The 14,586-nt window shown below is 45.8% G+C and overlaps 1 protein-coding gene across 1 annotated transcript in view; it reads left to right on the forward strand.

Annotated features, from left to right (window-relative positions):
- Positions 1-14,041, forward strand: part of LOC120997962 (probable cation-transporting ATPase 13A4) — a 189,958-nt gene extending 175,917 nt beyond the window's left edge. The window contains exons 27-30 of the mRNA XM_040428344.1: positions 5,028-5,215; positions 5,373-5,461; positions 5,586-5,666; positions 13,802-14,041. Coding sequence (XP_040284278.1) covers positions 5,028-5,215; positions 5,373-5,461; positions 5,586-5,666; positions 13,802-14,011 — 568 coding nt within the window. The 3' untranslated portion in view covers positions 14,012-14,041. The remainder of the gene's footprint in view (positions 1-5,027; positions 5,216-5,372; positions 5,462-5,585; positions 5,667-13,801) is intronic.
- The last annotated feature ends 545 nt before the right edge of the window (positions 14,042-14,586 follow it).

Consider the following 14,586-nt stretch of genomic DNA (forward strand, 5'->3'; position numbering starts at 1 on the left):
CCTGTGCGGGTCCCTGGTTTTTGTGATGCCCGACTTCAAAAAGGAATTTATAGTACAGACCGATGCCTCTTAAGTAGGCCTTGGTGCTGTACTGTCTCAGGAAGTCAACGGGGAGGAGCATCCCGTTATCTTCCTCAGCCGTAAGCTCACCCCAGCCGAGACCATGTACAGTACAGGAGAGAGAATGCCTAGCTATCAAGTGGCCACTTGAGTCTCTCCGTTATTATTTTTTGTGGAGAAAATTCCACCTGGTGACCGACCACTCCCCAAGTGGATGAGCCAGGCCAAAGACAGAAATGCCCGGGTCACCAGATGGTTCCTTTCCCTACAGAACTTTAAATTTACAGTGGAATAGAGGGCAGGCCGGTTGCAGGGAAACGCGGATGCCCTGTCCTGAGTACATTGTCAGGCGAGTGTTCACCCCCTCAGTGTTGAACAAAAGGGGGGGGATGTGAGACACAGTGAAGGGAATGGTCTGGGAAAACAGGTATTTTCCTCCCAGCTTGTGCTGCTGGGCTGATTTGCAGCCAGGTGGGGTCAAATACCGGACTGGATTTTAATTGCCGGTCCGGGTATTTGGCAGCACCTGGCTGTCCTTAAATAGGCAGTTGGGCTCAGCAGCAGGATCTCTCTGTGTTGGGATCTGAGGCTTGGTGCCAGGTTGGAGGGCTGAGACCCATGGGCCGAGTAAACAGGCCCCCTAAAGCCTGCCGTGGACTGCTGGAGGCAGAACTGACATCAAGGTGACTTTTCTTATATGAACTTTCCAATTTGTGTGAAGTAACACCAAGATGTACTTTCCATTGTGTGTGAAGTAAACACCAAAACTGAAAATTAACACATTGTTTTGTGCACTTGCCTCAAGTGTGAATAAACACTGACGTTTTGCGTTAATAACTTGTCTTTTGCCTCTGTACTTCGTCCGCTTACCCTATCTACCAGAGCAAAACCCCACAGTGGCCACATATGAATATGTGGGAAGAAGGTGAAGCATGGCCAGGGTGCCCTATGTTGGCACTACAGCCCTGCGTCAACATATGCAGGGTCGCCATGCAGTGGCCTGGGAGAACCGTTGCTCCGATGTGGTGGTCCAACCTGCATGGCACACGTGTTCAATCTGGATGTCAAGCGGTTCCTGAAGTCTTCCACCCATCTGCAAGACATCCTAAAAATGGTCAGGAAGCTTTGCATACAGTTCAGCCACTCGTACACTGCAAAGCACAACCTCCTTGAGCTGCAGCGGCAGAACGGCATCCCCCAACATCCCACCCTCCATATGTTGGACCGACTATATGAACAGAGAAGGCCATCAATGATTTCTTGATGATGCAAGCGGATAGGAGTACTCCACTGTGTAACTTCGATGTCAGCCAGAGGCAGCTCATGCGTAAAACCTGCTGTTTGCTCAGGCCCTTTTAAGAGCCATGTTATTTGTCAGTCGCCAGGACTACGGAATGAACAATGTCATTCCACTGCTTCATGTCCTGAAACAGATGCTGGTAAGGTAACTATGGCTGGTCAGGGGACAGCGCCTTGATCTCATGGCCACATGAGCCCTGTGGGGGCTGAACTGGAAGAGGAGGAGGAGGGGGAGGAGGACATTGGAGCACAGGCAATGTGTAGCCAAATGGGTGGTTTTTCTACTCAGCTTACAGGAGAGGAGGAGCAGGAGCAGCCAGAGGAGCTACAGGGTGATAAGGAAGACGAGACAGAGGACCCGGACACACCGTGGCAGTATGCAGTGGAGATGGAGGCAGGGAGTCCCTCCGAGTCACTTGCACAAATGGCATGATGCATACTCACTTGCTTGTGTAGTGACAGCCGAATTGTCACCATTTGGCAGAGGGATGACTTCTGGCTCTCCAACTTGTTGGACCCTTGCTACCGGTCCAGAATGGGGGCCATTTTTACACCCACAGAGAGGGAGGAAAAACTGAACTACTACAGAGATATCCTATGTAGTCAGTTGGCCGCTGCCTATCTGTGCCAACGTCCATCCTCTCGCAGGTCTGACCGGGGGTCCCTCTGCGCTCACGTTTGACTGCCATGGCTGCTGGGAAGGGGTGGAGTGGAAGGAGCAGTACCAGCTCCATCAGCAGCAGCCTGAGTCTACAGTCACTGATGAGTAGCTTTCTTCACCCACATAGTGAAGAAACTACTCACCAGCAGCAGCAGGTAGACCTGGAGCACAACCTGAACCAGAAGGTGGTGGCAAACTTGGACAGCACCCTGCCACCCAACAATGAAGATCTGCGGACTACTGGGTAGCCAAACTGGATTTGTGGCCGCCAATACCAAATCTGTCCTGCCTGGCCAGTAGTGTGGCATCAGAGCAGGTTTTTAGTGCAGCGGGGGCCATAGCTACCCAAGTAGTACTCGCCTGTCCACCCAAAATGTGGAGAGACTGACCTTTGTCAAGATGAATCAGGCATGGATCAGCCAGGATTTCCAACCACCAATTCCTGGTGCATCAGAATAGATCATTCATGGTGCCACACCAACACTTTGATAAAAGAGACCGGTTTCTTCTGGCTACCTGCCTCAGCTACTACTCTGATGCTGCAACCCGCCTGATGCTACACATCTGATGCCAAGTGCTCCTTAATTCACCCACCTTCGTCGGCGGGTACTGGTATTGCCACCCACCGCCCCACTCTGTTACCGGGTCAATTTGTGGTCTCAAGATGCAGCTGCTGCTGTCATCTCCAAACTATGTCACCTTGCCACTCTGTGGTCTCCTCATGCTGCTCCCAACTCCACAGTCCACACTATGTCACCTTGCAACTCTGTGGTCTCCTCATTATGCTGCCATATTCAAACTATGTTACCTTGCCACTCTGTGACCTCCTGATGCTGCCGCCACCTCCAAACTATGTCACCTTGCCACTCTGTGGTATGCTGCTGCTGCTGCTATCTCCCCACTATTTCACCTTGCCACTCTGTGGTCTCATGCTGCTGCCAACTCCATACTGTTTTCTTGCCACGCTGTGGTTTCCTCCTGATGTTGCTGCTGCTACTGCCATCTCCACACTATGTCACCTTGCCACTCTGTGGTCTCCTCATGCTGCTGCCATATCCACACTATGTCACCTTGCCACTCTGTGGCCTCCTGATGCTGCCACCACCACCAAACTATGTTACCTTGCCACTCTGTGGTATCCTGCTGCTGCCATCTCCACACTATGTCCCCTTGCCACTCTGTGGTCTCCTCATGCTGCTGCCAACTCCACACTACGTCACCTTGCCACTCTGTGGTCTCCTGCTGCTGCCATCTCCACACTATGTCCCCTTGCCACTCTGTGGTATCCTCAACCTGATGCCAGCTCCACACTATGTCACCTTGCCACTCTGTGGTCTCCTCATGCTGCCGCCATCTCCAAACTATCTCACCTTGCCACTCTGTGGTATCCTGCTGCTGCCATCTCCACACTATGTCACCTTGCCACTCTGTGGTCTCCTCATGCTGATGCCAACTCCACACTATGTCACATTGCCACTCTGTGGTATCCTCCTGATGCTGCTGCTGATACTGCCATCTCCACACTGTCTCCTTGCCACTCTGTGGCTTCCTGATGCTGCCGCCACCTTCAAACTATCTCACCTTGCCACTCTGTGGTATCCTGCTGCTGCAGCTGCCATCTCCACACAATGTCACCTTGCCACTCTGTGGTCTCCTCATGCTGCTGCCAACACCACACTATGTCACCTTGCCACTCTGTGGCCTCCTGATGCTGCCACCATCTTCAAACTATATGTCACCTTGCCACTCTGTGGTATCCTCCTGATGCTGTCAACTCCACACTATCTCACCTTGCCACTCTGTGGTATCCTCATGATGCTGCTACTGCCATCTCCACACTTTGTCACCTTGCCACTCTGTGCTATCCTCCTGATGCTATTACTGTCGCCACCTCCAGACTCGGTCATTGTGCCATTCTATGGCCTCCTCATGCTGTTACCACCCTCCACACTTCATGACTGGGCCACTATTTTGCTTCTCTGCCTGGTTGACGTAATGATTTATTCGACCTTTCTTCTGATATGACAGAAGGAAGGAAAAATTAGATGCACAACGGATCCTGTCTGTGTAGCAGCTGTAAGGCTTGTATGGTCCCATCAGAATTGGCTTATGATTTGGTAGCCAAAGTCAGGAGTGGGTACAAAACACAGAAGACATGCAAATATTCCATTCACGTGTCATCTCTGTTTTACATCCACTCTTGGTTTTTTTAGGCATTAGCAATACTGATGGATTACTGAGCAAATGCTGACCGAGTGAAGGCGTATGCTCCACAGACTGAAACTGTTTTTTGTGGGTTATTGTTCTGACGGATCAGAGGAAGGGCAAATTAATCAGTGACGTCAACACAAACTTACTGCTGACACCCTCTCCACTCTGTCCGGGGGGGGCTCTACTTGCATACGCGTTTAATAGAACAGGTTCTGTAGACATCTATATGGAATCAGTTGGCGACAGTGTAAAAGGAGTGCGCTTCTTCTTGATGCTTAAATCGACCTATAAGGCTAAGTTCATACTTGAGTTATTTGGTCAGTGTTGGCCCCGTGACTGCCCAAATAAGTGAAGTGTGCAGTGATTCTAAGAGTGAAGCCTGTCATGTGCTTGTCATACTGACTCACAGTATTGTTTCACTACCACAGCAGACTCCCTATGCGTGTTACTGCACAGTGTTCTACACTCCTATAAAGGCTCTCTGCAGCCCGGAAATAGCCGTTTTTACCGCGATTCGCCGCAAATAAATTTGTATCGAAGCAAAATTTTCCCAAAAATTCGGTGAACCGTCCGAATTGAATTTTTGAAAAATCCGCTCATCTCTACTAATAACCATTTGTTATAGGCTCTAATAAGCTTTATATGATTTTTTTTCCATTTTTATGATCCCCATATACAATATAAACTCTTATTTTATTTTTTTTCCCTTAATTATGCATACCGTATTTGATGCAATAATAAAGAATTAGTGGTGGAAAAGTGTAACAGTAATGACTTTTACTAATATTACTACTAGTGCCTGCTATCCAGGAAACACAACCTTGAACGAGAACCTTACCACAGAGCTAATCAAGAATAGAACAAAGAAGAACTATGAAAGTTTTGAAAACTCGACACTGTGGCTGCTCACTGCTGTACACTTGGTGATCTTGGCCTTTGTGTTTTCTAAGGGGAAACCCTTCCGAAAACCACTGTATACAAACTGTAAGTAAATATACAATACAAGAAATAATATAAGTCGATTACAGCAGATTTTGAACATCGCTTATTATTTTAACCTGCTAATCTTTCAAAATAAATTGTTTTGCTTTGCTCCGAGGTGGCTAAGTGACTAAATACAATTACTCTTTGTTTTTTTTAGATTTGTTTGTGGTGACATTAGTAGTAGAGTTTGCGCTTACCTTGTTCTTCTTATTTGCTGATTTCAAGAATATGTATGTTGTTTTGGAGGTAAGCAGAATTATAACAAAACAGCCAACTAATATTTTACTAGAAAATATTTCTCATGATTGTTACAATGCTTTTCATGATCTTTCATTCATGTTATAAATGTTGGTGTGATTTCATTTTACAGCTTGTCTGCACACCCAGAAGCTGGAGGATACACATGTTAGTAATGCTCATCATATGTCTTGTTGTGTCATTTTTAGTAGAGGTCAGTATCATTCTAAATATATATATATATATATATGATATGGTAATTAATCTTTTTCCAAGGTAATTGTGATAACCAATATGTAATACAAATAGTTAACCGGTAATATTATTTAGTAGAGTTGAGCGGACACCTGGATGTTCGGGTTCGACGGGTTCGGCCGAACTTCACAAAAAAGTTCGAGTTCGGAACCCGAACTTGACCCCGAGCCCCATTAAAGTCAATGGGGACCCGAACTTTTGAGCACTAAAATGGCTGTAAAAATGTCATGGAAGGGGTTTAGAGGGCTGCAAATGGCAGCAAAATGTGTCTAAGAGCATGGCAAGTGCTCTGCAGACAAAAGTGGATAGGGAAATTACTTTAAATAACATAAAATACATAAATATAAAAAATAATAATCTTGATCTAGGAGGACAAGGTCCATATGGAGTAGGAGGTTGAGGAGGCGTTGGATGTGGCGGTGTAGGTGGAAGCGACGGTGGATGAGGTAGCCTACACTGCTTTTTGGTTTAAAATTTTTTATACACTGCTCAAATAAATAAAGGGAACACTTAAACAACACAATGTAACTCCAAGTCAATCACACTTCTGTGAAATCAAACTGTCCACATAGGAAGCAACACTGAGTGACAATCAATTTCACATGCTGTTGTGCAAATGGGATAGACAACAGGTGGAAATTATAGGCAATTAGCAAGACACCCCCAATAAAGGAGTGGTTCTGCAGGTGGTAACCACAGACCACTTCTCAGTTCCTATGCTTCCTGGCTGATGTTTTGGTCACTTTTGAATGCTGGCAGTGCTTTCACTCTAGTGGTAGCATGAGACAGAGTCTACAACCCACACAAGTGGCTCAGGTAGTGCAGCTTATCCAGGATGGCACATCAATGCGAGCTGTGGCAAGAAGGTTTGCTGTGTCTGTCAGCGTAGTGTCCAGAGCATGGAGGCGCTACCAGGAGACAGGCCAGTACATCAGGAGATGTGGAGGAGGCCGTAGGAGGGCAACAACCCAGCAGCAGGACCACTACCTCCCCCTTTGTGCAAGGAGGAACAGGAGGAGCACTGCCAGAGCCCTGCAAAATGACCTCCAGCAGGCCACAAATGTGCATGTGTCTGCTCAAACGGTCAAACAGACTTCATGAGGGTGATATGAGGGCCCGACGTCCACAGGTGGGGGTTGTGCTTACAGCCCCACACCGTGCAGGACGTTTGGCATTTGCCAGAGAACACCAAGATTGGCAAATTCGCCACTGGCGCGCTGTGCTCTTCACAGATGAAAGCAGGTTCACACTGAGCACATGTGACAGACGCGACAGAGTCTGGAGACGCCGTGGAGAACGTTCTGCTGCCTGCAACATCCTCCAGCATGACCGGTTTGGCATTGGGTCAGTAATGGTGTGGGGTGGCATTTCTTTGGAGGGCCGCACAGCCCTCCATGTGCTCACCAGAGGTAGCCTGACTGCCATTAGGTACCGAGATGAGATCCTCAGACCCCTTGTGAGACCATATGCTGGTGCGGTTGGCCCTGGGTTCCTCCTAATGCAAGACAATTCTAAACCTCATGTGGCTGGAGTGTGTCAGCAGTTCCTGCAAGACGAAGGCATTGATGCTATGGACTGGCCCGCCCGTTCCCCAGACCTGAATCCAATTGAGCACATCTGGGACATCATGTCTCGCTCTATCCACCAACGTCACGTCGCACCACAGACTGTCCAGAAGTTGGCAGATGCTTTAGTCCAGGTCTGGGAGGAGATCCCTCAGGAGACAGTCTGCCACCTCATCAGGAGCATGCAAAGGCGTTGTAGGGAGGTCATACAGGCACATTGAGGCCACACACACTATTGAGCCTCATTTTGACTTGTTTTAAGGACATTACATCAAAGTTGGATCAGCCTGTAGTGTGATTTCAAATCCAGACCTCCATGGGTTAAAAAATTTGATTTCCATTTTTTTTATTTTTGTGTGATTTTGTTGTCAGCACATTCAACTATGTAAAGAACAAAGTATTTCAGAAGAATATTTAATTAATTCAGATCTAGGATGTGTTATTTTTGTGTTCCCTTTATTTTTTTGAGCAGTGTATTTTTTTAAATTAGGGTACACCCCAAATCATTGGGAAATATAACCTGTGATAACGCCCTACAGTCGTGCTAAACACACGTTCAGATACTACACTGGATGCAGGGCAGGCCAGCACCTCCAAGGCGTAAAGGGCAAGCTTAGGCCATGTGCACAATTTGGAGACCCAGAAGTTGCAGGAGGCAGAACCATCAGTCAGTTCGTGTAGGCGTGTGCAAACATACTGCCCCACCATGTTGCACGTCCCCGTGATGTTCACGATCCAATTGGATATCTGCTCTATCAACTTTTGATGTTCTTTTCTGCGCCTACCATGTTGATCACGGTTATCAGCGAATCAGGGTTCCACACCAGAGAGGGAGCGTGAGAAAGAGAGACCACATCCAAGGGAGATAAATGGATGAAATTTTATTTTGATCAAGCGGAAATATGGGAAAAGTTATTAAAGCAAAAGGATCGAATAAAAGGGCCAATTAAAGCTGAATTTTAGAAATTTAAGTCCCTGTCACCTATGCAGAGTAGGGGTTTTTCATAACCAGAAATGGGTTAATGTCACCCACCAATAGAGATGTCCCGAACTATTCGCCGGCGAACAGTTCCCGGCGAACATCGCTTGTTCGCGTTCACCGCGGCAGGCGAACATATGCGATGTTCGGTCCGCCCCCTATACGTCATCATTGAGCAAACTTTGACCCTGTACCTCACAGTCAGCAGACACATTCTAGCCAATCGGCATACCCTCCCTCCCAGACCCTCCCACCTCCTATCAAAAAGAAAGGACAGCATCCATCTTAGATTCAGTCTGAAGCTGCAGTGTTAGTTAGAGCAGGGAGAGTGCTGCTGCTGCAGAATTAATAGGGAAGTCGTTAGCTAGGCCAGTGTTCTGTGTCCACTCCAGTCCTCAAAGACTCATCTGCTGTAAAGACAGCATCCTGACAGCACCCCAAAAAGCCCTTTTTAGGGCTGGTACATCAGTCTTCTTTTATTTTTATTTTTTATATACAGTACAGACCAAAAATTTGGACACACCTTCTCATTCAAAGAGCTTTCTTTATTTTCATGACTATGAAGGCATCAAAACTATGAATTAACACATGTGGAATTATATACATAACAAACAAGATGATGATGTTGTACCCGCTGCTGCTTCCTTTGCTGAGTTGTCAGATACAAGTGAAGCGGTTGATGAAGACGATGTGTCCGTGGATGTCACGTGGGTGCCCGCTCGAAGAGGAGAAAAACAGCGGGAAAGTTCAGATGGGGAGACAGAGAGGAGGAGGAGACGAGTTGGAAGCAGGGGGAGGTCATCGCAAGGAGCTAGTGGCACAGTCAGACAGCATGTATTGGCACCCGGGGTCAGCCAGACAGCACGCCAATCAACGCATGCTGTTGCCACCACCAGAATGCCGTCATTGCAAAGCTCAGCAGTGTGGCATTTCTTTTGTGTGTCTGCCTCTGATAACAGCAATGCCATTTGCAACCTGTGCCAAAAGAAACTGAGTCGTGGGAAGTCCAACACTCACCTAGGTACAACTGCTTTGCGAAGGCACATGATCTCACATCACAGGGCAGGTATATCACGTACACTGCGCATTAGGTAAACCTGCTGACGGCTGCCAAGCATGGAATGCGTGGCTCTGCAGAGGAGTTGGTGACACCGCCACGACTTGCAGGCAGGCCTGCTGCCACCTCCTCTACTCCTCCTACTCCATCCTCTTTGCTAACCTCCTTGGCTGAGTCCTCTTCTGCTGCTGCGTCTTGCTCCACATCAACTGCACCCCCCCAGCTCCCCAGGGGCTATTCCACATCCCGGATACGACAGTGTCATGCCGTCTTGGGGTTGACTTGCCTGAAAGCAGAGAATCGCACCGGACCAGCACTCCTGTCTGCCCTGAATGCACAGGTGGATCAGTGGCTGACCCCGCACCAACTGGAGATCGGCAAAGTGGTGTGTGACAACGGAAGCAATTTGTTGGCGGCATTGAATTTGGGCAAGTTGACACATGTGCCGTGCATGGCACATGTGTTGAATCTGATCGTACAACGCTTTGTGCATAAGTACCCAGGCTTACAGGACGTCCTCAAGCAGGCCAGTAAGGTGTGTGGCCATTTCAGGTGTTCCTACACGGCCATGGCTCACTTTTCAGATATTAAGCGGCGAAACAACATGCCAGTGAGGCGCTTGATTTGCGACAGCCCGACAGGTTGGAATTCAACACTCCTAATGTTCGACCGCCTGCTCCAACAAGAAAAAGCCATCAACGAGTATTTGTATGACCGGGGTGCTAGGACAGCCTCTGCGGAGCGTTACTGGACGCTCATGCGCAATGCCTGTAGGCTCATGCGTCCTTTTGAGGAGGTGACAAACCTAGTCAGTCGCACCGAAGGCACCATCCCTTCCCTTAGGCCTTTAAAACTCTCTGTCTCCACCAGACGGAATGACAGCATTTCAAAGGCCAGTAATTTTGAAATGCTGGCATTCTGGGCCAGGGATCGCGGGTGGATAGGGGGGTACTTCCTCTTCCGCTCCAGTGTTTCGGAGATAAAGAGCGGAACGCTTCCGTGGGACATTGTGGAGATGCTTCGTGACCCAGATGGTGGTGTTGCTGGCAGATCCTCTGTTTGCAGGGTGGCAGGTGGCACTGTCACTCCAGAGATGGATGAAGAGGCCAAGACTTTCAGCAGAAGAGGAAGCAGGAGGAACCAGAGACCTTTCTTGGTTTTTGAGGTGTCTACTGCACTGCAGCTCGTGCTTTGCACTTAGATGCCTGGTCATGCAGGTTGTGCTCAGGTTGAGAACGTTTATGCCTCGCTTCAGGCTCTGATTGCACAGCATGCAAACCACTCGTGTCTTGTCATCAGCACTTTGTCTGAAGAACTACCACGCAAGGGAGCTCCTTGGAGCCGGCTTTGGTGTGCTTCGTCCCTTGCTGCGGTGGGCAGTAGCAGGCGTACTGTCTAGGGGACGGCCGCTCCGCTTTTGCACCCTGCTCCCTCTTCTGCTGTGCTGGTGGCTTTGTGCGACCACCGCCTCTTCCTCCGGACTACACAGGTCACTCGCATAACCTTGATTCCATGTGGGGTCGAGGACCTCATCGTCCTCCACATCATCTTCCACCCAGTCTTCACCCCTGCCCTCCTTGTCGGTCTGCACACTTTCGAAAGCCCCAGCAGTTGGCACCTGTGTTTCGTCATCATCCGAGACGTGCTTCGATGGTCCTCCCATGTACTCATCTTGAAACATAAGTGGTTGGGCATCGGTGCACTCAATCTTTTCCACTTCTGGGGCAGGGATAGGTGGATGGCCCTGGGAAACCCTGCTAACAGAGTCATCAAAAAGCAGAAAAGACTACTGCATGACTTGGGGGTCAGACTGCTTGGCTGATTTAAAAGGGGGTGAGGTGAAAGACTGATGGACATTGGCTGCAGGTGCAGATTTTTGCCCAAAATGGGTGTTTTATTAATAGCTGAATAGAACCACAGTATGTAAAGGGTGTATCTCACAATTGCAGTTCCAGACTAGGCCGCAATTAAAGATTTTTGGCCAAAATGGGTGTTTTATTATTAGCAGAATAGAACCACAGTATGTAAAGGGTTTATCTCTCAAGTACATATCCAGACTAGGCCGCAATTTAAGTTTTTTGCTCATAATGGCTGTTTTCAAATAACAGAAAATAACCACAGTATCTAAAGTGTGTATCTCACACGTACAGATGCAAACTAGGCTGCAATCAAAGATTTTTGCCCAAAATGGGTGTTTTATTAATCGCAGAATAGAACCACAGTATGTAAAGGGTGTATCTCACACGTACATATCCAGACTAGGCCGCAATTAAAGATTTTTGCACAAAATGGTTGTTTCATTAATAGCAGAATAGAAAAACAGTATGTAAAGGGCGTATCTCACACGTACAGATCCAGACTAGGCCACAATTCAAGATTTTTGGGCAAAATAGGTGTTTTATTAATAGAAGAATAGAATCACAGTATCTAAAGGGTGCATCTCACATGGACATATGCAGAAAGGGCTGTAAAATTGTGTATTTTGCACAAAAAGTGAAAATTATAGTTGTATTTCTAGCTTAAATTGTACACTGAGTAATGCGGCAGAGGCCCAAAATGGGTGTTTTTTCTAAGCCAGAAAATGATTGAAGTTTTTAAAACTTGTTTTTGACAATCACAGATGCAGCAAGAGCTGCAATATTAAGTATTTTGCAAAAAGAGTTGATTTTTTTTACTAACAGAATATAAAAGCTGTATATAACGCTTGAATTTCACACGTGCAGATGCAGCAAGGGCTGTAAAATTGTGTATTTTGCCCAAAAAGGGTGTTTTAATAATAGCAGAATAGAACGACAGTATGTAAAGGGTGTATCTCACACATACAGATCCAGACTAGGCCGCAATTAAATTTTTTAGCCCAAAATTGTTGTTTTTCAAATAACAGAATAGAACCACAGTATCTAAAGTTTGTATCTTACACGTACAGATGTAGATTAGGCCACAATTAAATATTATTGCCCAAAATGGCTGTTTTTGAAATAACAGAATAGAACAGTATCTAAAGTGTGTATCTCACACGTACAGATGCAGACTAGGCCGCAATTAAAGATTTTTGCCAAAATTGGTTGTTTTATTAATAGCAGAATAGAACCACAGTATCTAAAGGGTGTATCTCACAATGGCATATGCAGCAAAGGCTGCAAAATTATGTTTTTTGTCCAAAATGGGTGTTTTTTTAATAACAGAATATGACAGCAGTATATAACGCTTTAATTTCACACGTGCAGATGCAGCAAGGGCTGTAAAATTGTGTATTTTGCCAAAAAAGTGTGTTTTAAAAAACCCAGAAAATTATAGCTGTATTTCTAGCTTAAATTGCACACTAACTAATCCTGCAAAGGCACCAGATGTTAGATATTCCCAAAAAAGGGTGTTTTTTAAAAACCAGATTATTATTGCAGTATTTCAAGCTTGAATTTGAATGTCACAAAAGCACATATGCAGTGCTGGTGCACTGAGCTTGCATAAAATGGCCGCCGCAGCCTACCTAACTAACAGACGGATAAAAGTAATTTTTCTCTGTCACTGGGCTCAGGGCAGGGTGAAAAGATTGTGCACTGCACCCACACAACTAAATCTATGTAGATCGCTGAGTTCAATTGGAGTTTTGATAACAGATTCTGTCCTATTCTGTCCCTCACAGCAGCAGCAGCATCCTCTCCGTACACTAGTAACAGCAGAGTGACGTGCAGCGCTACGTGACTCAAGCTTATATAGGGGCTGCGTCACATGCTACACTGGCCAATCACAGCCATGCCATTAGTAGGCATGGCTGTGATGGCTTCTAAAGTCACACAGTTAAACGCTTGTTTATTGGCTGCTCTGCAGCCTTTCAAAAAGCGCTAAGAAATCGCCCGAACCCAAAATTTTACTGAAATGTTCGGGTTCGGGTCTGGGTCCAAAAATCCTAAAGTTCAGTACGAACCTGAACTTTACAGTTCGGGTTCGCTCAACCCTATTATTTAGCTTATTGACATAAAAAACGAATCAACCTGAATATCTGGGAGATATTTATGAATGAATTGACAATATCAAGTATCGATGTAAGATAAAAAAAAATCTTGAAAAGTGAGGTAAATTATTCTCATGTCTGTTCAAACACAAAAATTTTGAACAAATATAACTATAATTCCATATGTACATGGTGGAAAAAGGGGGCAAGGTGATGAGTAAAAGTCACAAGGTGCAGGGAAGATGGGGTTTGAGACAGTACACTTGTTTAGTTTGTCTCTCTTCTATGAACTCTATAAATGGTAAGTAACTGTGATAAATGCCTTAAAAATCCCTAGTAATTTATTGCAATTGATTTTCAAATATCAATAGAAAACAAAACAAAAAAAAGAAACAGATAATAGTACAAATTACAAGGAAAGTTCAAATCAGGAGTCATTAGGCACAATTGTACTTTTGATATTTACTGTAGGTAATTGAAATAAGCCATTGCTATAAAAAAGTTAATTACTATTATTTGTTTTGTTTTCCATTTTTCTCAGGAATTTATTCTAGACAACAGAGCTCTCTGGTTGGCTTTGAAGAGATGTCTTAAGTTAAAACCTGGTAGCAACTATAAGAAATTAAGGTTAATTTTAGAAGAGGACAAACAGTGGCCACCCATTGGAACTACAGTTTATGCAAAGAGCAAAATGACCAGTGGAGATTCCAAAGCATACTCCAATCCTGTCTTTGAAAATGATAATGTTTAGTTGGAAGTAATGAGATACACATGCTAGAAGTGCAATCAAAAGAGCTATTTTAATGAGGGCATGTTAACATCTGCATCAGAGGCATCATTCAGGGCCTTTGTTGCTGATTCCATCAAAAACAGTAAAGAAAAAAAGTCCTGCATGCAGGACTTTTTTCTCCACTTAAAAAGTGTTCTCCCGAACAGAAATCAGACTAAACGGATTATAGACAATGGGATTTGTTTAGCTTCATTCAGGTCAGTTGTGTGCCGATTCCAGCACTTCCATTATTTTCATTGTCCTGTTCCTATAACAGAGCAGAACAATGGAATTCAATAACGCTGATGTGAAAGAGGCTTTATCAAGAAGAGCATTTAGTTACCTCAAATGAAACCAATATTATATAAGAAGGAAGGATTATTGTCTCTGACTTTCATCATGGCTTTAGGAGGTTTATTTTCAGAATATATGTCTATCTTTTAAAGGGGTTGGCCCACATGTGGCTCCTACACTTATCTCTAACACCCTCAGTCACGGGCTGGCTTGGCTTTTTGTGGGTCTTCCATAGAGGTGAATGGAGAGGTGGCTGCACTTGC

This window comes from Bufo bufo, chromosome 4, assembly GCF_905171765.1.
Source record: "Bufo bufo chromosome 4, aBufBuf1.1, whole genome shotgun sequence".
NCBI lineage: Eukaryota > Metazoa > Chordata > Amphibia > Anura > Bufonidae > Bufo > Bufo bufo.